This window comes from Pseudophryne corroboree, chromosome 5 (genome assembly GCF_028390025.1).
Source record: "Pseudophryne corroboree isolate aPseCor3 chromosome 5, aPseCor3.hap2, whole genome shotgun sequence".
Taxonomy (NCBI): domain Eukaryota; kingdom Metazoa; phylum Chordata; class Amphibia; order Anura; family Myobatrachidae; genus Pseudophryne; species Pseudophryne corroboree.
In genome coordinates, this window is record NC_086448.1 from 742,754,908 (window position 1) to 742,781,099 (window position 26,192).

Sequence of the window (26,192 nt, forward strand, 5' to 3'; positions counted from 1 at the left end):
CTGGGCCGGCGTGACGTCACGGGATGGGAGGAACTATCGCCGCTTAGGCGTCCGCCATTTTCTTGGTTTGCTTACCATGCGCCTTGGCGAACGGAATGAACCCGTATATTGCCCCGGCTGCTGCTGGTGACGCACGCGAGGAGAGGCACAGCGTCAATTACATGGCATGCTCTAAATCGGGACGTAACGGTCGCTGCTGTGGTGATTGGCTGAGTCCTTTCCACACTGTGCTCTGAGCGCGCATGCGCGGTGGACCCGTGATGCCAGAGAGAGGCTCGGCCGCCATTTTACACCGTGACCCGTGCGCACTGTTACTGCCTGTGCCGCCGCTGCAGCAGCAAGTATCCTATCCTGAGGCGGCGGAAGACCGTCGGTACTGTGCTATTATGGCGGGATATATGCATTCGCTACCGGGTAATTATACAGAGGGTCATTTAGTCGCCCGTTACTTCAGTCATAAGGGGCCTTTGTATAGGGAGACCCCGTAGGGCCTCAGACTGGTCAGTATAAGGTGTTTTGGGAGTTTGTACCTTATTCATTCTGTACATTACTATGGTATTGTGTTGTCCCTATTTACCTTCCTATTGGGACTGGGCTGTGTGTTGTATGGAGCCTCTCTCATGCATCATATGACGTAGATGAGCCCTGCTGCATTATATGTGGGGCAGTGTGTATGTGCACATATGACATACATGAGCCCTGCTGCTTTACATGTGGAGGAGTGTGTATGTGCACATATGACATATATGAGCCCTGTTGCATTATATGTGGGGCAGTGTGTATGTGCCCATATGACATACATGAGCCCTGTTGCATGATATGTTTTTTTTTTTTGGGGGGGGGGGGGGTGTATGTGCACATGACATACATGAGCCCTGTTGCATTACATGGGGGGGATGTATGTGCACATATGATGTACATGAGCCCTGCTGCATTACATGTGGGGTAGTGTGTATGTGCACATATGATAATTGCATCATTTATGATAGAGCGTACTTGACTGGTGGATCAGTGAGACATGGGGGCAGATGTATTAAGCCTGAAGAAGTGATAAAGCAGTGATAAGTGGAAGGTGATAACGCACCAGCCAATCAGCTCCTAATTGTTGATTTACATATTGGAGCTGATTGGCTGGTGCATTATCATCTTGCCCTTATCACTGCTTTATCACTTCTCCAGGCTTAAAACATCTGCCCCAATGTTTGATGGAAGCACTTTTCCCATAGTTTCGTGTGTATTCAATGGCTGCCTGCTTTCGGATGCAACTTTTCGCTGGCTGCTTCTGTGCAGATGCGGACAGCTTGACGCATGTGCCAAGCTCTAAAAGCTTCTCAACGTACAAAAGAAAAGGGGAGGGAAACGCTCATTTCACCCAGCGATGAAATGAGCGACCTCACTAGATTTGTCATGCATGCCAGTATAATACCGGCGATCGCTATGGGGCATTCACATGGAGGGATCTTTTTAGAAATTAAGCACGGATCTCTGTGTGTACCCCCCTTTAGTCTCAAAGCTTTCTCCCATGCTCACGTGAAAACCATTGATGGCTGTCATCCAGTGATTACGATGCATCACTGGATTTGCTGTTGGAAGCTTGGCAACCATTCAGTATTTGGCTTTCGATGTCCATCCATACTATGGTCAGCTATTGAGGAACTATGAACTCTTTTGGGAGAGTCTTAAGCTGTTTTGCTGCTACAGGGCTTACTGCAGGATATAATTGAATGGCTCTGTGTACTTAATCTGGGAGCTAAAAGCCAGCTGTTGAGGCCCTCACACACATGGTACGTGCGACCGACGATCCCCGGGCCCACATATCGGGTGGTCCCTATACATGGGACGATCCGGTTCCCGACTGCTATGTATGCCTTCCAGCCACCCCCACGGGGGCACGCAATAAACTATATCATACATACACGCGAAACAATATAGCAGTTTTAACCCAAAGAGTCGGGTATATCGTTCCATGTGTGGGGGTCTTGAATCCTGTGATTCATAGAATTCCCCCATGTGGTAATCCCCAGACAGTAACTATTTCTTCCCACATTGCATGTGCCTTTGTGGGTGTGATAAAGCATGTCATGCACCCCCATATAGGAGAGAGCTTTTATGGGAGCACATTTTGAAATAGAGGACGCCCTTCCTCAGTTGTGTAGTGTTCCCGCCAGGATTTTGTGTGGGCAGGGCGCAGAAGCTGCGGGGAGGCACATTGTGCACGTGTCCGGCTACAGAGGGGTGTAGCCCCCCACCGGCGTCACAATTGGTGTCGGGCCTGCACTCCACATCACTAATGGTGGCGTGCTCAGCCCATCGCGTCACTTGTGGAGGCGTTCCCAACACCTACGGAGGTGCTGGTATTCCCCCAATCGCACGGTATCTATTCACATTCATAGGCTGTTTTAGCAGGGTGAAGGGGCAGGGCACGGCACCCTGCTAACACAGCCTACCATGAACATTATTGTGTATTGCAATATATACTGTAGTTATCAGATTAGTGTTTTAATAAAATGTATTTCTCTATCGTCCTAAGTGGATGCTGGGGTTCCTGAAAGGACCATGGGGAATAGCGGCTCCGCAGGAGACAGGGCACAAAAAAGTAAAGCTTTACTAGGTCAGGTGGTGTGCACTGGCTCCTCCCCCTATGACCCTCCTCCAGACTCCAGTTAGATTTTGTGCCCGAACGTGAAGGGTGCAATCTAGGTGGCTCTCCTAAAGAGCTGCTTAGAGAAAGTTTAGTTTAGGTTTTTTTCTTTACAGTGAGTCCTGCTGGCAACAGGATCACTGCAACGTGGGACTTAGGGGGAAAGTAGTAAACTCACCTGCATGCAGAGTGGATTTGCTGCTTGGCTACTGGACACCATTAGCTCCAGAGGGATCGAACACAGGCCCAGCCGTGGAGTCCGGTCCCGGAGCCGCGCCGCCGACCCCCTTGCAGATGCTGAAGCGTGAAGAGGTCCGGAAACCGGCGGCTGAAGACTCCTCAGTCTTCATAAGGTAGCGCACAGCACTGCAGCTGTGCGCCATTTTCCTCTCAGCACACTTCACTGGGCAGTCACTGAGGGTGCAGAGCGCTGGGGGGGGGCGCTCTGAGAGGCAAATATAAACCTTATACAAGGCTAAAAATACCTCACATATAGCCCATAGGGGCTATATGGAGATATTTAACCCCTGCCTGACTGGAAAAATAGCGGGAGAAGAACCCGCCGAAAAAGGGGCGGGGCCTATCTCCTCAGCACACGGCGCCATTTTCTGTCACAGCTCCGCTGGTCAGAACGGCTCCCAGGTCTCTCCCCTGCACTGCACTACAGAAACAGGGTAAAACAGAGAGGGGGGGCACATTAATGGCTATATATATATATATATTAAAGCAGCTATAAGGGAGCACTTAATATAAGGATATCCCTTGTATATATAGCGCTTTGTGGTGTGTGCTGGCAGACTCTCCCTCTGTCTCCCCAAAAGGGCTAGTGGGTCCTGTCTTCATTAGAGCATTCCCTGTGAGTTTGCGGTGTGTGTCGGTACGTGGTGTCGACATGTATGAGGACGATATTGGTGTGGAGGCGGAGCAATTGCCAAATATGCAGATGTCACCCCCCAGGGGGTCGACACCAGAATGGATGCCTTTATTTGTGGAATTACGTGATGGTTTATCTTCCCTTAAACAGTCAGTTGAGGACATGAGGCGGCCGGACAATCAATTAATGCCTGTCCAGGCGCCTCAAACACCGTCAGGGGCTGTAAAACGCCCTTTGCCTCAGTCGGTCGACACAGACCCAGACACGGGCACTGATTCCAGTGACGACGGTAGAAATTCAAACGTATTTTCCAGTAGGGCCACACGTTATATGATTTTGGCAATGAAGGAGACGTTACATTTAGCTGATACTACAGTGTTTTAATAAAATGTATTTCTCTATCGTCCTAAGTGGATGCTGGGGTTCCTGAAAGGACCATGGGGAATAGCGGCTCCGCAGGAGACAGGGCACAAAAAAGTAAAGCTTTACTAGGTCAGGTGGTGTGCACTGGCTCCTCCCCCTATGACCCTCCTCCAGACTCCAGTTAGATTTTGTGCCCGAACGTGAAGGGTGCAATCTAGGTGGCTCTCCTAAAGAGCTGCTTAGAGAAAGTTTAGTTTAGGTTTTTTTCTTTACAGTGAGTCCTGCTGGCAACAGGATCACTGCAACGTGGGACTTAGGGGGAAAGTAGTAAACTCACCTGCATGCAGAGTGGATTTGCTGCTTGGCTACTGGACACCATTAGCTCCAGAGGGATCGAACACAGGCCCAGCCGTGGAGTCCGGTCCCGGAGCCGCGCCGCCGACCCCCTTGCAGATGCTGAAGCGTGAAGAGGTCCGGAAACCGGCGGCTGAAGACTCCTCAGTCTTCATAAGGTAGCGCACAGCACTGCAGCTGTGCGCCATTTTCCTCTCAGCACACTTCACTGGGCAGTCACTGAGGGTGCAGAGCGCTGGGGGGGGGCGCTCTGAGAGGCAAATATAAACCTTATACAAGGCTAAAAATACCTCACATATAGCCCATAGGGGCTATATGGAGATATTTAACCCCTGCCTGACTGGAAAAATAGCGGGAGAAGAACCCGCCGAAAAAGGGGCGGGGCCTATCTCCTCAGCACACGGCGCCATTTTCTGTCACAGCTCCGCTGGTCAGAACGGCTCCCAGGTCTCTCCCCTGCACTGCACTACAGAAACAGGGTAAAACAGAGAGGGGGGGCACATTAATGGCTATATATATATATATATATTAAAGCAGCTATAAGGGAGCACTTAATATAAGGATATCCCTTGTATATATAGCGCTTTGTGGTGTGTGCTGGCAGACTCTCCCTCTGTCTCCCCAAAAGGGCTAGTGGGTCCTGTCTTCATTAGAGCATTCCCTGTGAGTTTGCGGTGTGTGTCGGTACGTGGTGTCGACATGTATGAGGACGATATTGGTGTGGAGGCGGAGCAATTGCCAAATATGCAGATGTCACCCCCCAGGGGGTCGACACCAGAATGGATGCCTTTATTTGTGGAATTACGTGATGGTTTATCTTCCCTTAAACAGTCAGTTGAGGACATGAGGCGGCCGGACAATCAATTAATGCCTGTCCAGGCGCCTCAAACACCGTCAGGGGCTGTAAAACGCCCTTTGCCTCAGTCGGTCGACACAGACCCAGACACGGGCACTGATTCCAGTGACGACGGTAGAAATTCAAACGTATTTTCCAGTAGGGCCACACGTTATATGATTTTGGCAATGAAGGAGACGTTACATTTAGCTGATACTACAGATACCGTAAAACAGGGTATTATGTATGGTGTGAAAAAACTACAAACAGTTTTTCCTGAATCAGAAGAATTAAATGACGTGTGTGATGAAGCGTGGGTTGCTCCTGATAAAAAGTTGATAATTTCAAAAAAGTTATTGGCATTATACCCTTTCCCGCCAGAGGTTAGGGCGCGCTGGGAAACACCCCCTAAGGTGGACAAGGCGCTCACACGCTTATCCAAACAAGTGGCGTTACCCTCTCCTGAGACGGCCGCACTTAAGGATCCATCAGATAGAAAGATGGAAGTTATTCAAAAGAATATATACACACATGCAGGTGTTATACTACGACCAGCTATAGCAACTGCCTGGATGTGCAGTGCTGGAGTAGTTTGGTCAGAATCCCTGATTGAAAATATTGATACCCTAGATAGGGACAATGTTTTACTGTCGTTAGAACAAATAAAGGATGCATTTATCTATATGCGTGATGCACAGAGGGATATTTGCACACTGGCATCTCGGGTGAGTGCTATGTCCATTTCAGCCAGAAGAGCCTTATGGACACGACAGTGGACAGGCGATGCGGATTCAAAACGTCACATGGAGGTTTTGCCGTATAAAGGGGAGGAGTTATTTGGAGTTGGTCTATCAGACTTGGTGGCCACGGCTACTGCCGGGAAATCCACTTTTTTACCTCAAGTCACTCCCCAACAGAGAAAGGCACCGACCTTTCAACCGCAGCCTTTTCGCTCCTACAAAAATAAGAGAGCAAAGGGCTTGTCGTACCTGCCACGAGGCAGAGGAAGAGGGAAGAGACACCAACAGGCAGCTCCTTCCCAGGAACAGAAGCCCTCCCCGGCTCCTGCAAAAACCTCAGCATGACGCTGGGGCCTCTCAAGCGGACTCGGGGACAGTGGGGGGCCGTCTCAAAAATTACAGCGCGCAGTGGGCTCACTCGCAGGTAGACCCCTGGATCCTGCAGATAATATCTCAGGGGTACAGGTTGGAATTAGAGACGGATCCTCCTCATCGTTTCCTGAAGTCTGCCTTACCAACCGTCTCTTCCGAAAGGGAGAGGGTGTTGGAAGCCATTCACAAGCTGTACGCTCAGCAGGTGATAGTCAAAGTACCCCTATTACAACAAGGAAAGGGGTATTATTCCACTCTATTTGTGGTACCGAAGCCGGATGGCTCGGTAAGGCCTATTCTAAATCTGAAGTCCTTGAACCTCTACATAAAAAAGTTCAAGTTCAAGATGGAGTCACTCAGAGCAGTGATAGCGAACCTGGAAGAAGGGGACTTTATGGTATCCTTGGACATCAAGGATGCGTATCTACACGTTCCGATTTACCCCGCACACCAGGGGTACCTCAGGTTCATTGTTCAAAACTGTCACTATCAGTTTCAGACGCTGCCGTTCGGATTGTCCACGGCGCCTCGGGTCTTTACCAAGGTAATGGCCGAGATGATGATTCTTCTTCGAAGAAAAGGCGTATTAGTTATCCCATACTTGGACGATCTCCTAATAAGGGCAAGGTCCAGAGAACAGCTGGAGACAGCTTTAGCACTATCTCAAGAGGTGCTAAGACAACACGGGTGGATTCTGAATATTCCAAAATCCCATTTAATCCCGACAACTCGTCTGCTGTTCCTAGGAATGATTCTGGACACGGTTCAGAAAAAGGTTTTCCTTCCAGAGGAAAAAGCCAAGGAGTTATCCGATCTGGTCAGGAACCTCCTAAAACCAGGAAAAGTGTCAGTACATCAATGCACAAGAGTCCTGGGAAAAATGGTGGCTTCTTACGAAGCAATTCCATTCGGCAGATTCCATGCAAGAATATTCCAAAGGGATCTGTTGGACAAATGGTCAGGGTCGCATCTGCAGATGCACCTGCGAATAACCCTGTCACCAAAGACAAGGGTGTCACTTCTGTGGTGGTTGCAGAAGGCTCACCTATTAGAAGGCCGCAGATTCGGCATTCAGGATTGGATCCTGGTGACCACGGACGCCAGCCTGAGAGGCTGGGGAGCAGTCACACAAGGAAGAAACTTCCAGGGAGTATGGACGAGTCTGGAAAAGTCTCTTCACATAAACATTCTGGAACTAAGAGCAATCTACAATGCTCTAAGCCAGGCGGAACTTCTCCTGCAAGGAAAGCCGGTGTTGATTCAGTCGGACAACATCACGGCGGTCGCCCATGTAAACAGGCAGGGCGGCACAAGAAGCAGGAGTGCAATGGCAGAAGCTGCCAAGATTCTTCGCTGGGCGGAGAATCACGTGATAGCACTGTCAGCAGTGTTCATCCCGGGCGTGGACAACTGGGAAGCAGACTTCCTCAGCAGACACGATCTTCATCCGGGAGAGTGGGGTCTACATCCAGAAGTCTTCAACATGTTAATAGACCGTTGGGAAAGACCAATTGTAGACATGATGGCGTCTCGCCTCAACAAGAAACTGGACAAATATTGCGCCAGGTCAAGAGATCCACAGGCAATAGCTGTGGACGCACTGGTAACTCCTTGGGTGTACCAGTCAGTGTATGTGTTTCCTCCTCTGCCGCTCATACCAAAGGTATTGAAGATCATACGGCAAAGAAGAGTAAGAACAATACTAGTGGTTCCGGATTGGCCGAGAAGGACTTGGTATCCGGAACTTCAAGAGATGCTCACGGACGAACCGTGGCCTCTACCTCTGAGAAGGGACCTGCTACAGCAGGGTCCCTGTCTTTTTCAAGACTTACCGCGGCTGCGTTTGACGGCATGGCGGTTGAACGCCAGATCCTAAAAGGGAAAGGCATTCCAGAAGAAGTCATTCCTACCTTGATTAAGGCACGGAAGGAAGTCACCGTGAAACATTATCACCGCATTTGGCGAAAATATGTAGCGTGGTGCGAGGATCGGAGGGTTCCGACGGAGGAATTCCAACTGGGTCGTTTCCTACATTTCCTGCAATCAGGATTATCTATGGGTCTCAAATTGGGATCCATTAAGGTTCAAATTTCGGCCCTGTCAATATTCTTCCAAAAAGAATTGGCCTCTGTCCCTGAGGTCCAGACTTTTGTCAAGGGAGTACTGCATATACAGCCTCCTGTGGTGCCTCCGGTGGCACCGTGGGATCTAAATGTAGTTTTAGATTTCCTCAAATCCCATTGGTTTGAACCATTGAAAAAGGTGGATTTGAAATATCTCACATTGAAAGTGACTATGTTACTAGCCCTGGCCTCTGCCAGGAGAGTATCTGAATTGGCGGCTTTATCTTATAAAAGTCCTTATCTAATCTTCCATTCGGATAGGGCAGAACTGCGGACTCGTCCGCATTTTCTCCCTAAAGTGGTATCAGCATTTCATCTGAACCAACCTATTGTGGTGCCTGCGGCCACTAGCGACTTGGAGGACTCCAAGTTGTTGGACGTTGTCAGAGCCTTAAAAATATACATTGCAAGGACGGCTGGAGTCAGAAAATCTGACTCGCTGTTTATATTGTATGCACCCAACAAGTTGGGCGCACCTGCTTCTAAGCAGTCGATTGCTCGTTGGATTTGTAACACAATTCAACTTGCACATTCTGTGGCAGGCCTGCCACAGCCTAAAACTGTAAAAGCCCACTCCACAAGGAAGGTGGGCTCATCTTGGGCGGCTGCCCGAGGGGTCTCGGCATTACAACTCTGCCGAGCAGCTACGTGGTCGGGGGAGAACACGTTTGTAAAATTTTACAAATTTGATACCCTGGCAAAGGAGGACCTGGAGTTCTCTCATTCGGTGCTGCAGAGTCATCCGCACTCTCCCGCCCGTTTGGGAGCTTTGGTATAATCCCCATGGTCCTTTCAGGAACCCCAGCATCCACTTAGGACGATAGAGAAAATAAGAATTTACTTACCGATAATTCTATTTCTCGGAGTCCGTAGTGGATGCTGGGCGCCCATCCCAAGTGCGGATTATCTGCAATACTTGTACATAGTTATTGTTAACTAATTCGGGTTATTGTTAAGGAGCCATCTTTAAGAGGCCCTTTCTGTTGTCATACTGTTAACTGGGTTTAGATCACAAGTTGTACGGTGTGATTGGTGTGGCTGGTATGAGTCTTACCCGGGATTCAAAATGCCTCCCTTATTGTGTATGCTCGTCCGGGCACAGTACCTAACTGGAGTCTGGAGGAGGGTCATAGGGGGAGGAGCCAGTGCACACCACCTGACCTAGTAAAGCTTTACTTTTTTGTGCCCTGTCTCCTGCGGAGCCGCTATTCCCCATGGTCCTTTCAGGAACCCCAGCATCCACTACGGACTCCGAGAAATAGAATTATCGGTAAGTAAATTCTTATTATTTAAGCCAATAATTTGTACATGGTGAATCCTGCCTCTAAAGTTTGAGTACAGTCTAGTTATATTCATGTTATGTATGATAGCATGAATATAACTACACTGTACTCAAACTTTAGAGTTTGTTGGGTTGCTAATAGAATTCCCACCTTTCTAAGGAAAATAATATAAAAATAAATCCAAAAGTGCAAAGTAATATTGCTAATATAGGAATTTATTGAAATAAAACTTATTTTGGCATTTAAGTCTACAGTAAATTAAAACTGATATACATGCTTGTTGCAAGGCAGCTTAATAGGGGTGATTCAGTTGTTTGTTTTTTGGCATCTGTGGCAGCAGTTAATTTATTGCTTCACTTCGCACACAAAGCGTCAGGACAATGTAATTGCTGCCAGCAGGTGCCCACTAGTTGCAGGCACCCAAATAAGAATTGAATCGCCCCCAATGTGTGATACGACTGAAAATAGTGTTAATATTACAAGATGGATATTCAACTGTTCATCCATTAGCCGCAACCCCAGGAGGTGCAAGAGAGTGATAAAAAGTCTGTAGTTTGGGCTCCCAAACACGGACTTTGGATGTCTATTCAGGCTTTTTAGACTGGTTTAGCTGCCTTGCTTTGCTAAACCTGTTGCTGACAGGCGCCTTAACTAGGCAATGAGTGTCTGATCGGAGAAACAATTTAATAGTTCCGTTAGACGCCTGGCGCTAAAGACACCCAGCAGGGGGAGCACTAAAACAATTGAATCGACCGACTATGGGAGGAAATAAAATTGTCCCCTGCCCTCAGCTGCCACTAGATGGCGCCCGACGGAGCAATTCAATTGTGGAAGAGACACATTTTAGCTTGCAGCCTCCCGGCTCTTAAATATGCTGTGACAGGTGCCCACAAAACAATTAAGTACCCCCCCCCCCCCCCCCCCTCTGTGGGGACAGTTCAAATTATTTTGGGCCCCCATAAGACCACGTACCATCGCGCTGAGCGGAAATATTGTGGGTCCTAGGGACCCCTCACTATAAAAAAAATTGGGGTCCTACTCCACCGTTTCTGGATCCCATCACACTTTGAGGGGTGCGGGAAGGCTGCAGTTGGGACTGTGCGGGGGCCAGGTGGCATTTAGGATAGAGGGGTTAAAAATGCAAGTAGCAGTTGGGGAAGAGCTGGGAGTAGAGGGGGGCTGTAAAGGCAGGCAGCGCTGGGGGTAGGGAGAGGGTAAGTTCAGACAGCAGTTGAAACAGTGTTGGGGTGGCTAGTGGCAGGCAGTGCTGGGAGTAGTTAGGGGTTAATTGTAGATAGCAGCTGTGGCAGTACTGGAGGGCAAGGAGGGATTTAGGGGCAGGAAGTACTGGGGGTAGAAAAGAGGCATGGCTAGATAGCAGCTAGGGCAGTAGTGGGGGCATGGAGGGGGTTAGGGGCTGGTAGTATTGGGGGTATAGAGGGGGCACGAGTAGATAGCTTGGGTGGTACACTGTGGCAAGGAGGGAGTTAGGGGCAGGCAGTACTGGGGGTAGGGATGCGGCTTAGGTAGATAGCAGCTGGGGCAGTACTGGAGAGCAAGGGGGGGTTAGGGGCAGAAGTACTGGTAGGGAGGGGGCATGGATAGATACTGGGGATAGAAAGGGGGCATGGGTAGATACTGTGGGTTGGGGATAGCCGGGGCTGTACTGGGGCAAGGAGAGGGTTAGGTGCAGGAAGTGCTGGGGCTAGAGAGACAGCATGCGTAGATACTGGGGGCAGTGGATAGGTGGGACAGTGCAGGGGGACAGTGCAGGGGGACAAGGAGGGGGTTAGAGGCAGGAAGTACTGGGGGTAGGGTAAGGGTAGATGGCTGCTGGGGCACCGGAGACACGACCTCTACACGTGTGTGTGGCTGGCAGCGGGGACCGTTGGCGTATATGACAGCACCCCTATAGTACAATACACATCTTACCAGGTGCCGAGTGCGGGAAGTACGGCTGAGGAAGTGGCTGTGGGTGGGCACTCTCCAATGATGGCATCCTGGTCAACGTAGCTGCAGCCAAAGAGAGGATGCTGAAGCGCTGGGTTTGTAGGAGGGGTGACGGCTGGTATCTAGGAGGCGATGTCCGGTGCTCGGCAGATGCTCCTTTCGGGACTCGTGAGACGGCTCTGCGCGTGACAGCTTGGCCGGTCTCTGTCACAGGGAGAGGGTGAAGGCTGAAGACAGACATTCTGCTGCCCAGGAGGTACGCTAGCTGCTGATGCTGCGTGGGTTGTTACTGTGAGGCAGTGGGGTCAGGCCGCTCTGATGCGGCTGGCTGCTGTCAGTGTATCAGGGCAGACAAGTGGAGAAGCTCGGTGAATTCTTATTGGCTGACATGGTGCACACAGGCATCAGCGCGTCCTGCAGGACCCACTCATTTTTAATAACTGGGTCAATGGGGTTCACTACGGGTGGCCGGCGGTCGGGCTCCCGGCGACCAGCATCCCGGCGCCGGGAGCCCGACCGCCGGCTTACCGACAGCTTGGCGAGCGCAAATGAGCCCCTTGCGGGCTCGCTGCGCTCGCCACGCTACGGGCACGGTGGCGCGCTACGCGCGCCACACTATTTTATTCTCCCTCTATGGGGGTCGTGGACCCCCACGAGGGAAAATAAGTGTCGGTAAGCCGGCGGTCGGGCTCCCGGCGCCGGTATACTGAGCGCCGGGAGCCCGACCGCCGGCAAACAGAAGACCACCCGGGTCAATGCGCTATAACGTGTTTTTCTCTATCGTCCTAGTGGATGCTGGGGTTCCTGAAAGGACCATGGGGAATAGCGGCTCCGCAGGAGACAGGGCACAAAAAGTAAAGCTTTTCCAGATCAGGTGGTGTGTACTGGCTCCTCCCCCTATGACCCTCCTCCAGACTCCAGTTAGATTTTTGTGCCCGGCCGAGAAGGGTGCAATCTAGGTGGCTCTCCTAAAGAGCTGCTTAGAAAAAGTTTAGCTTAGGTTTTTTATTTTACAGTGAGTCCTGCTGGCAACAGGATCACTGCAACGAGGGACTGAGGGGAGAAGAAGTGAACTCACCTGCGTGCAGGATGGATTGGCTTCTTGGCTACTGGACATCAGCTCCAGAGGGACGATCACAGGTACAGCCTGGATGGTCACCGGAGCCGCGCCGCCGGCCCCCTTGCAGATGCTGAAGTCAGAAGAGGTCCAGAATCGGCGGCTGAAGACTCCTGCAGTCTTCTAAAGGTAGCGCACAGCACTGCAGCTGTGCGCCATTTTCCTCTCAGCACACTTCACACGCAGTCACTGAGGGTGCAGGGCGCTGGGGGGGGGGCGCCCTGGGAGGCAAATGTAACCTATATAAAGGCTAAAAATACCTCACATATAGCCCCCAGAGGCTATATGGAGATATTTAACCCCTGCCTGGATTCACTAAATAGCGGGAGACGAGCCCGCCGGAAAAGGGGCGGGGCCTATCTCCTCAGCACACGGCGCCATTTCCTCTCACAGCTCCGCTGGTCAGGACGGCTCCCAGGTCTCTCCCCTGCACTGCACTACAGAAACAGGGTAAAACAGAGAGGGGGGGCAAATTTATGGCGATATTTTGATATATATAAAGCAGCTATAAGGGAGCACTTATTATAAGGCTATCCCTGTTATATATAGCGCTTTTGGTGTGTGCTGGCAAACTCTCCCTCTGTCTCCCCAAAGGGCTAGTGGGTCCTGTCTTCGTTAGGAGCATTCCCTGTGTGTCTGCTGTGTGTCGGTACGTGTGTGTCGACATGTATGAGGACGATATTGGTGTGGAGGCGGAGCAATTGCCAAATATGAGGATGTCACCCCCTAGGGAGTCGACACCAGAATGGATGCCTTTATTTATGGAACTACGGGATAGTGTCAACACACTAAAGCAGTCGTTTGACGACATGAGACGGCCGGACAATCAATTAGTGCCTGTCCAGGCGACTCAAACACCGTCAGGGGCTGTGAAACGCCCTTTGCCTCAGTCGGTCGACACAGACCCAGACACAGGCACTGACTCCAGTGGTGACGGTGACGAATCAACCGTATTTTCCAGTAGGGCCACACGTTATATGATTTTGGCAATGAAGGAGGCGTTACATTTAGCTGATACTACAGGTACCACTAAACAGGGTATTATGTGGGGTGTGAAAAAACTACCTATAGTTTTTCCTGAATCAGAAGAATTAAATGACGTGTGTAATGAAGCGTGGGTTGCCCCTGATAAAAAGCTGATAATTTCAAAGAAATTATTGGCATTATACCCTTTCCCGCCAGAGGTTAGGGAGCGCTGGGAAACACCTCCTAGGGTGGACAAGGCGCTAACACGCTTATCTAAACAAGTGGCGTTACCCTCTCCTGAGACGGCCGCACTTAAAGATCCATCAGATAGGAGGATGGAAAATATCCAAAAAAGTATATACACACATGCAGGTGTTATACTACGACCAGCTATAGCGACTGCCTGGATGTGCAGTGCTGGGGTAGTTTGGTCAGAATCCCTGATTGAAAATATTGATACCCTGGACAGGGACAATATTTTACTGTCGTTAGAACAAATAAAGGATGCATTTCTTTATATGCGTGATGCACAGAGGGATATCTGCACACTGGCATCACGGGTAAGTGCTATGTCCATTTCGGCCAGAAGAGCTTTATGGACGCGACAGTGGACAGGCGATGCGGATTCAAAACGACATATGGAAGTTTTGCCGTATAAAGGGGAGGAGTTATTTGGAGTCGGTCTATCAGATTTGGTGGCCACGGCTACAGCCGGGAAATCCACCTTTCTACCTCAAGTCACTCCCCAACAGAAAAAGGCACCGACTTTTCAACCGCAGCCCTTTCGTTCCTTTAAAAATAAGAGAGCAAAGGGCTATTCATATCTGCCACGAGGCAGAGGTCGAGGGAAGAGACAGCAACAGGCAGCTCCTTCCCAGGAACAGAAGCCTTCCCCGGCTTCTACAAAAGCCTCAGCATGACGCTGGGGCTTCTCAAGCGGACTCGGGGACGGTGGGTGGTCGTCTCAAAAATTACAGCGCGCAGTGGGCTCACTCGCAGGTAGATCCCTGGATCCTGCAGATAATATCTCAGGGGTACAGGTTGGAATTAGAGACAGATCCACCTCGCCGTTTCCTGAAGGCTGCTTTACCAACGTCCCCCTCCGAAAGGGAGACGGTTTTGGAAGCCATTCACAAGCTGTACTCTCAGCAGGTGATAGTCAAGGTACCTCTTCTACAACAAGGGAAGGGGTATTATTCCACTCTTTTTGTGGTACCGAAGCCGGATGGCTCGGTAAGGCCTATTCTAAATCTGAAGTCCTTGAACCTGTACATAAAGAAGTTCAAGTTCAAGATGGAGTCACTCAGAGCAGTGATAGCGAACCTAGACCAGGGGTACCTCAGGTTCGTTGTACAAAACTGTCACTATCGGTTTCAGACGCTGCCGTTCGGATTGTCCACGGCACCTCGGGTCTTTACAAAGGTAATGGCCGAGATGATGATTCTTCTTCGAAGAAAAGGCATATTAATTATCCCATACTTGGACGATCTCCTAATAAGGGCGAGGTCCAGAGAACAGCTAGAGATGGGATTAGCACTGTCGCAAGAAGTGCTAAAACAGCACGGGTGGATTCTGAATATTCCAAAATCCCAGTTAATGCCGACAACTCGTCTGCTGTTCCTAGGGATGATTCTGGACACGGTTCAGAAAAAGGTTTTTCTCCCGGAGGAAAAAGCCAAGGAGTTATCCGAGCTTGTCAGGAACCTCCAAAAACCAGGAAAGGTGTCTGTACATCAATGCACAAGAGTCCTGGGAAAAATGGTGGCTTCTTACGAAGCAATTCCATTCGGCAGATTCCACGCAAGAATTTTCCAAAGGGATCTGTTGGACAAATGGTCAGGGTCGCATCTTCAGATCCACCTGCGGATAACCCTGTCTCCAAGGACAAGGGTGTCTCTTCTGTGGTGGTTGCAGAGTGCTCATCTATTGGAGGGCCGCAGATTCGGCATACAGGATTGGATCCTGGTGACCACGGACGCCAGCCTGAGAGGCTGGGGAGCAGTCACACAAGGAAGAAACTTCCAGGGAGTATGGACGAGCCTGGAAACGTCTCTTCACATAAACATTCTGGAACTAAGAGCAATATACAATGCTCTAAGCCAGGCAGAACCTCTGCTTCAGGGAAAACCGGTGTTGATCCAGTCGGACAACATCACGGCAGTCGCCCATGTGAACAGACAGGGCGGCACAAGAAGCAGGAGTGCAATGGCAGAAGCTGCAAGGATTCTTCGCTGGGCAGAGAATCATGTGATAGCACTGTCAGCAGTGTTCATCCCGGGAGTGGACAACTGGGAAGCAGACTTCCTCAGCAGACACGATCTTCACCCGGGAGAGTGGGGACTTCATCCAGAAGTCTTCCACTTGCTGGTAACCCGTTGGGAAAGACCAATGGTGGACATGATGGCGTCTCGCCTCAACAAAAAACTGGACAGGTATTGCGCCAGGTCAAGAGATCCGCAGGCAATAGCTGTGGACGCGCTGGTAACGCCTTGGGTGTACCAGTCGGTGTATGTGTTTCCTCCTCTGCCTCTCATACCAAAAGTATTGAGAATTATACGGCAAAGAGGCGTAAGGACGATACTAGTGGTTCCGGATTGGCCAAGAAGGACTTGGTACCCGGAACTTCAAGAGATGATCACGGAAGATCCGTGGCCTCTACCTCTAAGGAGGGACTTGCTTCAGCAGGGTCCCTGTCTGTTTCAAGACTTACCGCGGCTGCGTTTGACGGCATGGCGGTTGAACGCCGGATCCTAAAGGAAAAAGGCATGCCGGAAGAAGTCATTCCTACTTTGATTAAAGCAAGGAAGGAAGTAACCGTGCAACATTATCACCGAATTTGGCGAAAATATGTTGCGTGGTGCGAAGATCGGAGTGCTCCGACGGAGGAATTTCAACTGGGTCGATTCCTACATTTCCTGCAATCAGGATTGTCTATGGGTCTCAAATTGGGATCTATTAAGGTTCAAATTTCGGCCCTGTCGATTTTCTTTCAAAAAGAATTGGCTTCAGTCCCTGAAGTCCAGACCTTTGTTAAGGGAGTGCTACATATACAGCCTCCTGTGGTGCCTCCAGTGGCACCGTGGGATCTCAATGTGGTTTTGGACTTTCTAAAATCTCATTGGTTTGAACCACTAAAGAAGGTGGATTTGAAATATCTCACATGGAAAGTGACCATGCTTCTAGCCCTGGCTTCGGCCAGGAGAGTGTCAGAACTGGCAGCGTTATCTTACAAAAGCCCATATCTGATTTTCCATTCGGACAGGGCAGAACTGCGGACTCGTCCGCATTTTCTCCCTAAGGTGGTGTCAGCATTTCATCTGAACCAGCCTATTGTAGTGCCTGCGGCTACAAGTGACTTGGAGGACTCCAAGTTACTGGACGTTGTCAGAGCATTAAAAATATATATTGCAAGGACAGCTGGAGTCAGAAAATCTGACTCGTTGTTTATATTGTATGCACCCAACAAGATGGGTGCTCCTGCGTCTAAGCAGACGATTGCTCGTTGGATCTGTAGCACAATCCAACTTGCACATTCTGTGGCAGGCCTGCCACAGCCTAAATCTGTAAAGGCCCACTCCACAAGGAAGGTGGGCTCATCTTGGGCGGCTGCCCGAGGGGTCTCGGCATTACAACTTTGCCGAGCAGCTACGTGGTCAGGGGAGAACACGTTTGTAAAATTTTACAAATTTGATACTCTGGCTAAGGAGGACCTGGAGTTCTCTCATTCGGTGCTGCAGAGTCATCCGCACTCTCCCGCCCGTTTGGGAGCTTTGGTATAATCCCCATGGTCCTTTCAGGAACCCCAGCATCCACTAGGACGATAGAGAAAATAAGATTTTACTTACCGATAAATCTATTTCTCGGAGTCCGTAGTGGATGCTGGGCGCCCATCCCAAGTGCGGATTATCTGCAATAATTGTACATAGTTATTGTTAACTAATTCGGGTTATTGTTGAAGGAAGCCATCTTTCAGAGGCTCCGCTGTTATCATACTGTTAACTGGGTTTAGATCACAAGTTGTACGGTGTGATTGGTGTGGCTGGTATGAGTCTTACCCGGGATTCAAAACCCTCCCTTATTGTGTACGCTCGTCCGGGCACAGTACCTAACTGGAGTCTGGAGGAGGGTCATAGGGGGAGGAGCCAGTACACACCACCTGATCTGGAAAAGCTTTACTTTTTGTGCCCTGTCTCCTGCGGAGCCGCTATTCCCCATGGTCCTTTCAGGAACCCCAGCATCCACTACGGACTCCGAGAAATAGATTTATCGGTAAGTAAAATCTTATTTTTGTGATCACTGGAGGGTGTTACAGAGAGAGAGGGGGAGGAGCAGGAGATAGGGAGGTGAGTGAGGGTGTCAGAGAGAGAGGGGGGGGAGAAAGAAAGAGACCGTGTCAGAGAGAGAGAGAGAGGGTCATTTAAGAGGGTGTCAGGGAGAGGTGCATGAGAGAGTATGTTGGAGAGAGATGGAGAGGAGCATGAGAGTGTGTCAGGAAGAGGGAGGGAGAGGCGCATGAGTGTGTGTGTGTCAGGAAGAGAGAGGGAGAGGCACATGAGTGTCAGGGAGAGAGGGGCAAGACAAAGTGTCAGGGAGAGGAAGGGAGAGCTGCATGAGAGAGAGGGAGAGGCACATGAGAGAGTCAGAGAGAGGGAGAAGCACATGAGAGTGCCAGGGAGAGGAGCAAGACAAAGCGTCAGGGAGAGGCACATATGAGAGAGTCAGGCACATGAGTGTGTCAGGGAGAGGCACATGAGAGTGTGTCGGAGGGAGAGGCACATGAGAGAGTGGAGCAAGACAGAGTGTCGGGGAGAGGCACATGAGAGAGAGTGTCAGGGAGAGAGAGGCACATGAGAGATTGTCAGGGAGAGGAGCAAGACAGAGTGTCAGGGAGAGGCACATGAGGAGAGAGTCGGGGAGAGAGGTAGAGGCACATGAGACAGTGTCAGGGAGAGAGCGAGAGGAGCAAGACAGAGTGTGTTAGGGAGAGAGAGGCATATGAGAGATTGTCAGGGAGAGAGAGGGAGAGGTGCATGAGAGATTGTCAGGGAGAGAGAGGTGCATGAGTGTGTCAGGGAGAGAGAGGGGCGAGAGGAAGGGAGAGCTGCATGAGGGAGAGGCACATGAGTGTGTCAGGGAGAGGCACATGAGAGTGCCAGGGAGAGGGAGAGGCACATGAGAGTGCCAGGGAGAGGCACATGAAAGAGTGTGTGTCAGGGAGAGGAGCAAGACAAAGTGTCAGGGAGAGGCACATTAGAGAGAGTGTCAGGGAGAGGCACATTAGAGAGAGAGTGTCAGGGAGAGAGGGAGAGGCACATGAGAGTGTCAGGGAGAGGAGCAAGACAGAGTGTCAGGGAGAGGCACATGAGGGGAGAGAGGTAGAGGCACATGAGACAGTGTCAGGGAGAGGGAGGAGCAAGACAGTGTTAGGGAGGGAGAGGCGCATGAGAGATTGTCAGGGAGAGGTGCATGAGTGTCAGGGAGGGAGAAGTGCATGAGAGTGTCAGGGAGAGGCACATGAGAGTGTGTCAGGGAGATAGAGGAGCAAGACAGAGTGTGTCAGGCAGAGGCGCATGAGAGAATGTCAGGGAGAGGCACATGAGAGAGAGAGAGAGTGTCAGGGAGAGGCACATGAGAGATTGTCAGGGAGAGAGAGGAGCAAGACAGAGTGTCAGGAAGGGAAAGGTGCATGTGAGAGTTAGATATAGAGGAACAAGACAGTGTCTGTGTGAGCGAGAGGGGGGGGGGGGGGCAGCATGAGATACACTACCAACTACAGCAGCTCAGGCACAGGTCTCTGATGGGGGCAGGCAGTTCATTGCGTTAAGCCCCGCCCCCTAACTACCCGCGAATCGCGGCATGATCTGGATGTACTAGGGGCAGACACTGCAGAGCAGACTGACTGGGCCAGGCTTAGTGCTCTCCCTCCCCTCCCTCCGTGCTACATCATAGATCCTCCACCTCTCTCTCCCCCCCTTCCTCCACGGCCAGAAGCGAAGGGCAAAGGTACATTCCTCTGGCCGGACAGCCTCACCACCTCCCTCAGCGATGCGGACACCTGCCAGTGCACTATAATGAGTCAGGCTGACTCACTGTAGTACCTGGCTGTCTCTTGCATAATGCCGCCGGCCGCGGGCACTTCATTTAGGCTAGTTCTGCCCCCTCTGTCTCTGCTGCGGGATCGAGGCTGAGACTTCCGATCGTAGCAGGCAGCCAGAGCAGAGCCAGCGTCCACTACACTACAGACCGCTGCTGTCATTGACTGCTGTGACAGCAGGATAATCCCTGTCATATGCGCGCGGAGCACACGGTGAGGGGAGGCGGGGCGGTAGAAAACACTGTGCATGGTCTCTTCCCCTTCCAAGTTCCTTTCCTCTGCTACCCTGGAGACGGAACTGACTGACAGCGCAGGACAGCGCTGCTAGTCACAGCGCATCCTGAGGGACCCGGCGTTTTTTTATTTTTGAGTCCCCACCATCAATACTCGGGTAAAATACGCGCCATAGCGCGTTTTTGCGATCACTGACTTAAAAATGTTGCTCTGATTTGGCGAACATTGCTTTACATGTGGCAAAAAATAGATGTGGTTTAGCTGCGAATAGCTGATAATCCTGTCTAAAGTCTTGCTTAGGGTTCCAAACTCGGCCAAAGTGCCAAACATTGGATTTTAGACTAGTTTAGCCGGTTTGTGTGGCTAAACCTGGAGCTGTCAAGTGCATTAAATGGTAATGGGTGTCTGATCGGAGCAACAATTGAATAGCTCCGATAGACTCCCAGCACAATTCAATTGCGCCCCTCCTAGTGCATTTCCAGTCTTAAAGATATAAGGGAACACTTGAAATGTTGGCACTACTGTAAATGGGCGATATGTGCGCGTCGGCAGCACATTTCTTTGAATCTAATTCTCCCTGTAGATGCTATAAAAAAGTGACTAATGTAGATAGATGGATGGATTGAAATGCCTACCCCTGGGGGCAGCAACCCGATATGCACGTAAAGAGACCCCTTTGGGTTCACGATTGCACCTATTTAGTCGCATTAAGATGCTTTGTGCGCCTAAATCCGACTGTAATGGGCATGCACACAGTATCTATTCACGCGGCGAAGGCACGGAAGGCTGTTTGAAGCAGCCTAGCGTGAACACTAATCCTATAACAAATGTGTTTAACCATCTCTGTTACCGATTAGTAGTGGTTTCCAAACTTTATGGAATCATGGCACCCAAGACTATCAACAATTTTTATTTTTCTCTTACGTCCTAGAGGATTCTGGGGACTCCGTAAGGACCATGGGGATAGACGGGCTCCGCAGGAGACATGGGCACTAAAAAGAACTTTAGATATGGGTGTGCACTGGCTCCTCCCTCTATGCCCCTCCTCCAGACCTCAGTTTGATACTGTGCCCAGAGGAGACTGGGTGCATTACAGGGAGCTCTCCTGAGTTTCTCTGAAAGAAAGAATTTTGTTAGGTTTTTTATTTTCAGGGAGCCCTGCTGGCAACAGGCTCCCTGCATCGTGGGACTGAGGAGAGAGAAGCAGACCTACTTAAGTTCTAGGCTCTGCTTCTTAGGCTACTGGACACCATTAGCTCCAGAGGGAGTCGGAACGCAGGTCTCCCCTCTCAGTTCGTCCCGGAGCCGCGCCGCCGTCCTCCTCACAGAGCCGGAAGATAGAAGCCGGGTGAGTATGAGAAGATACAAGACTTCAGAGGCGGCAGAAGACTTCGGATCTTCTATGAGGTAACGCGCAGCGGCCATTGCTCCCACACACAGCACACTTGGTAGGCACTGATGGGTGCAGGGCGCAGGGGGGGCGCCCTGGGCAGCAATTTTGAACCTCTAGGACTGGCCACAGTACATATATAGGCTCTGCGGGCTGTATATAGGAAACCCCCGCCAGTTTTTTAAAAAATCAAGTGGGACCGGAGCTGCCGCTGAGGGGGCGGAGCTTGATCCCTCATCACTCACCAGTGCCATTTTCTCCACAGCACACCGCTGAGAAGCTAGCTCCCCGGACTCTCCCCTTGCTGAACACGGTGACAGAGGGTTTTAAAGAAGGGGGGGGGGGGGGGACACATAATTTGGCGATGTATGTATGTATATATGTATATATATATATATATATATATATATATATATATATATATATATATATATTATAAAAAAAATTTTTTTGATTTTTTTTTGAAAGAAGAGATTTCCCCTGGGAGCTGATGTCGTACTTTGGTATGTACAAGTTTTGTATAATAAAAATAATCTTAAAGAGATTGTTTATTTTTTTTTAAAGCAATACATAAAACTGTTTACAATTTGCCCAGAATAACACTAAACAATGTTTGTACAGACGATAGTTGTGTTGGTAATTCAAACAACATCAAAATGATCTTCTTTGTAGAGATGTCAGAGAACAATGTGCTAACCCAACGCGTTTCGTCCTACAGACTTCATCAGGGGTGTATTAATCTAAACAATACAGAAACATTCATAAACAACTTCACTCTTCTAGTTATAATACAATTAACTCTCTTCAAAAGCTTATTGAATACATACCAAAGAATCACAATATGGACATACATCTTTTCTCTAACGTCCTAGTGGATGCTGGGGACTCCGAAAGGACCATGGGGAATAGCGGCTCCGCAGGAGACTGGGCACAAAAGTAAAAAGCTTTAGGACTACCTGGTGTGCACTGGCTCCTCCCCCTATGACCCTCCTCCAAGCCTCAGTTAGATTTTTGTGCCCGAACGAGACGGGTGCAGGCTAAGGGGCTCTCCTGAGCTGCTTAGTGTAAAAGTTTAAAGTAGGTTTTTTATTTTCAGTGAGACCTGCTGGCAACAGGCTCACTGCACCGAGGGACTAAGGGGAGAAGAAGCAAACTCACCTGCGTGCAGAGTGGATTGGGCTTCTTAGGCTACTGGACATTAGCTCCAGAGGGACGATCACAGGCCCAGCCATGGATGGGTCCCGGAGCCGCGCCGCCGTCCCCCTTACAGAGCCAGAAGACGGAAGAGGTCCGGAAAATCGGCGGCAGAAGACGTTCCTGTCTTCAATAAGGTAGCGCACAGCACTGCAGCTGTGCGCCATTGCTCTCAGCACACTTCACACTCCGGTCACTGAGGGTGCAGGGCGCTGGGGGGGGGGGGGGGCGCCCTGAGACGCAATAAAAACACCTTTTTTGGCAAAAAATACATCACATATAGCTCCTGGGCTATATGGATGTATTTAACCCCTGCCAATTTTTACATAAAAAAGCTGGAGAAAGGCACCGCCCCTTTTTCGGCGGCCTTTCTCCTCAGCACACTGGCGCCATTTTTTCCTCACAGCTCCGTTGGAGGAAGGCTCCCTGACTCTCCCCTGCAGTCCTGCACTACAGAAACAGCACCAAGGGTACCTCAGGTTTGTGGTACAGAACTGTCACTATCAGTTTCAGACGCTGCCGTTTGGATTGTCCACGGCACCCCGGGTCTTTACCAAGGTAATGGCCGAAAAGAAAAGGCGTCTTAATTATCCCTTACTTGGACGATCTCCTGATAAGGGCAAGGTCCAGAGAACAGTTAGAGGTCGGAGTAGCACTATCTCAAGTAGTACTACGACAGCACGGATGGATTCTAAATATTCCAAAATCGCAGCTGATTCCGACGACACGTCTGCTGTTCCTAGGGATGATTCTGGACACAGTACAGAAAAAGGTGTTTCTCCCGGAGGAGAAAGCCAAGGAGTTATCCGACCTAGTCAGGAACCTCCTAAGACCAGGCCAAGTGTCAGTACACCAATGCACAAGGGTCCTGGGAAAGATGGTGGCTTCTTACGAAGTGATTCCATTCGGCAGATTCCACGCAAGAACTTTTCAGTGGGATCTGCTGGACAAATGGTCCGGATCGCATCTTCAAATGCATCAGCGGATAACCCTGTCTCCAAGGACAAGGGTGTCTCTCCTGTGGTGGTTACAGAGTGCTCATCTCCTAGAGGGCCGCAGATTCGGCATTTCAGGATTGGGTCCTGGTGACCACGGATGCCAGCCTGAGAGGCTGGGGAGCAGTCACACAGGGAAGAAATTTCCAGGGCTTGTGGTCAAGCATGGAAACGTCACTTCACATAAATATCCTGGAACTAAGGGCCATTTACAATGCCCTAAGTCAGGCAAGACCTCTGCTTCAGGGTCAGCCGGTGTTGATCCAGTCGGACAACATCACGGCAGTCGCCCACGTAAACAGACAGGGCGGCACAAGAAGCAGGAGGGCAATGATGGAAGTGGCAAGGATTCTTCGCTGGGCGGAGAATCATGTGATAGCACTGTCAGCAGTGTTCATTCCGGGAGTGGACAACTGGGAAGCAGACTTCCTCAGCAGACACGATCTTCACCCGGGGGAGTGGGGACTTCACCCAGAAGTCTTCCACATGATTGTGAACCGTTGGGAAAAACCAAAGGTGGACATGATGGCGTCCCGCCTCAACAAAAAACTGGACAGATATTGCGCCAGGTCAAGGGACCCTCAGGCAATAGCTGTGGACGCTCTGGTAACACCGTGGGTGTACCAGTCAGTATATGTGTTCCCTCCTCTTCCTCTCATACCAAAAGTACTGAGAATCATAAGAAGGAGAGGAGTAAAGACTATACTCGTGGCTCCGGATTGGCCAAGAAGGACTTGGTACCCGGAAATTCAAGAGATGCTCACGGAAGACCCGTGGCCTCTACCTCTAAGAAAGGACCTGCTCCAGCAGGGACCCTGTCTGTTCCAAGACTTACCGCGGCTGCGTTTGACGGCATGGCGGTTGAACGCCGGATCCTGAAGGAAAAAGGCATTCCGGATGAAGTCATCCCTACCCTGATCAAAGCCAGGAAGGATGTAACCGTACAACATTATCACCGTATTTGTTGCGTGGTGCGAGGCCAGGAAGGCCCCTACAGAGGAATTTCAACTGGGTCGTTTCCTGCATTTCCTGCAAACAGGACTGTCTATGGGCCTCAAATTAGGGTCCATTAAGGTTCAAATTTCGGCCCTGTCAATATTCTTCCAAAAAGAACTGGCTTCTGTTCCTGAAGTTCAGACGTTTGTCAAGGGAGTACTGCATATACAGCCTCCTTTTGTGCCTCCAGTGGCACCTTGGGATCTCAATGTAGTTTTGGGATTCCTAAAATCACATTGGTTTGAACCACTCACCACTGTGGACTTAAAATATCTCACATGGAAAGTGGTAATGCTGTTAGCCCTGGCTTCAGCCAGGCGTGTCACAGAATTGGCGGCTTTATCCTATAAAAGCCCTTACCTAATTTTTCATACGGACAGGGCAGAATTGAGGACTCGTCCTCAATTTCTCCCTAAGGTGGTTTCAGCTTTTCACTTGAACCAGCCTATTGTGGTACCTGCGGCTACTAGGGAGTTGGAGGATTCCAAGTTGCTGGACGTAGTCAGGGCCCTGAAAATGTATGTTTCCAGGACGGCTGGAGTCAGAAAATCTGATTCGCTGTTTATCCTGTATGCACCCAATAAGCTGGGTGCTCCTGCTTCTAAGCAGACGATTGCTCGTTGGATTTGTAGTACAATTCAGCTTGCACATTCTGTGGCAGGCCTGCCACAGCCAAAATCTGTTAAAGCCCATTCCACACGGAAAGTGGGCTCATCTTGGTCGGCTGCCCGAGGGGTCTCGGCTTTACAACTTTGCCGAGCAGCTACTTGGTCAGGGGCAAACACGTTTGCTAAATTCTACAAATTTGATACCCTGGCTGAGGAGGACCTGGAGTTCTCTCATTCGGTGCTGCAGAGTCATCCGCACTCTCCCGCCCGTTTGGGAGATTTGGTATAATCCCCATGGTCCTTTCGGAGTCCCCAGCATCCACTAGGACGTTAGAGAAAATAAGAATTTACTTACTGATAATTCTATTTCTCATAGTCCGTAGTGGATGCTGGGCGCCCATCCCAAGTGCGGATTGTCTGCATTACTTGTACATAGTTATTGTTACAAAATCGGGTTATTGTTGTTGTGAGCCATCTTTTCAGAGGCTCCTTCTGTTATCATGCTGTTAATTGGGTTCAGATCACAAGTTGTACGGTGTGATTGGTGTGGCTGGTATGAGTCTTACCCGGGATTCAAAATCCTTCCTTATTGTGTACGCTCGTCCGGGCACAGTATCCTAACTGAGGCTTGGAGGAGGGTCATAGGGGGAGGAGCCAGTGCACACCAGGTAGTCCTAAAGCTTTTTACTTTTGTGCCCAGTCTCCTGCGGAGCCGCTATTCCCCAGGGTCCTTTCGGAGTCCCCAGCATCCACTACGGACTATGAGAAATAGAATTATCGGTAAGTAAATTCTTATCGTGTCTTCAAAAAGGCAATTTAACAATGCTTAAAATAGCATCGGACCAAATTCACCATATGGGGTATCTGTAAAATCATAACATATGTTATGATTTTACAGATACCCCATATGGTGAAATTTGGTCCGATACTATTTTAAGCATTGTTAAATTGCCTTTTTGAAGACACGATAAGATGTATGTCCATATTGTGATTCTTTGGTATGTATTCAATAAGCTTTTGAAGAGAGTTAATTGTATTATAACTAGAAGTGAAGTTGTTTATG

At 50.0% G+C, this 26,192-nt stretch overlaps 1 protein-coding gene across 9 annotated transcripts in view; it reads left to right on the plus strand.

Annotated features, from left to right (window-relative positions):
* The first annotated feature begins 136 nt into the window (after positions 1 to 136).
* LOC134928403 (RNA-binding protein 12B-B-like) overlaps positions 137 to 26,192 on the plus strand; it is a 171,794-nt gene continuing 145,738 nt past the window's right edge. For all 9 annotated transcript variants that reach the window (XR_010177913.1, XR_010177912.1, XR_010177914.1 and 6 more), the window contains exon 1: positions 137 to 414. Coding sequence is in view for 1 of the 9 variants with exons in the window: in XM_063924104.1 (XP_063780174.1) it covers positions 243 to 414 (172 nt within the window). In the remaining 8 variants the exon portion in view is untranslated. The remainder of the gene's footprint in view (positions 415 to 26,192) is intronic.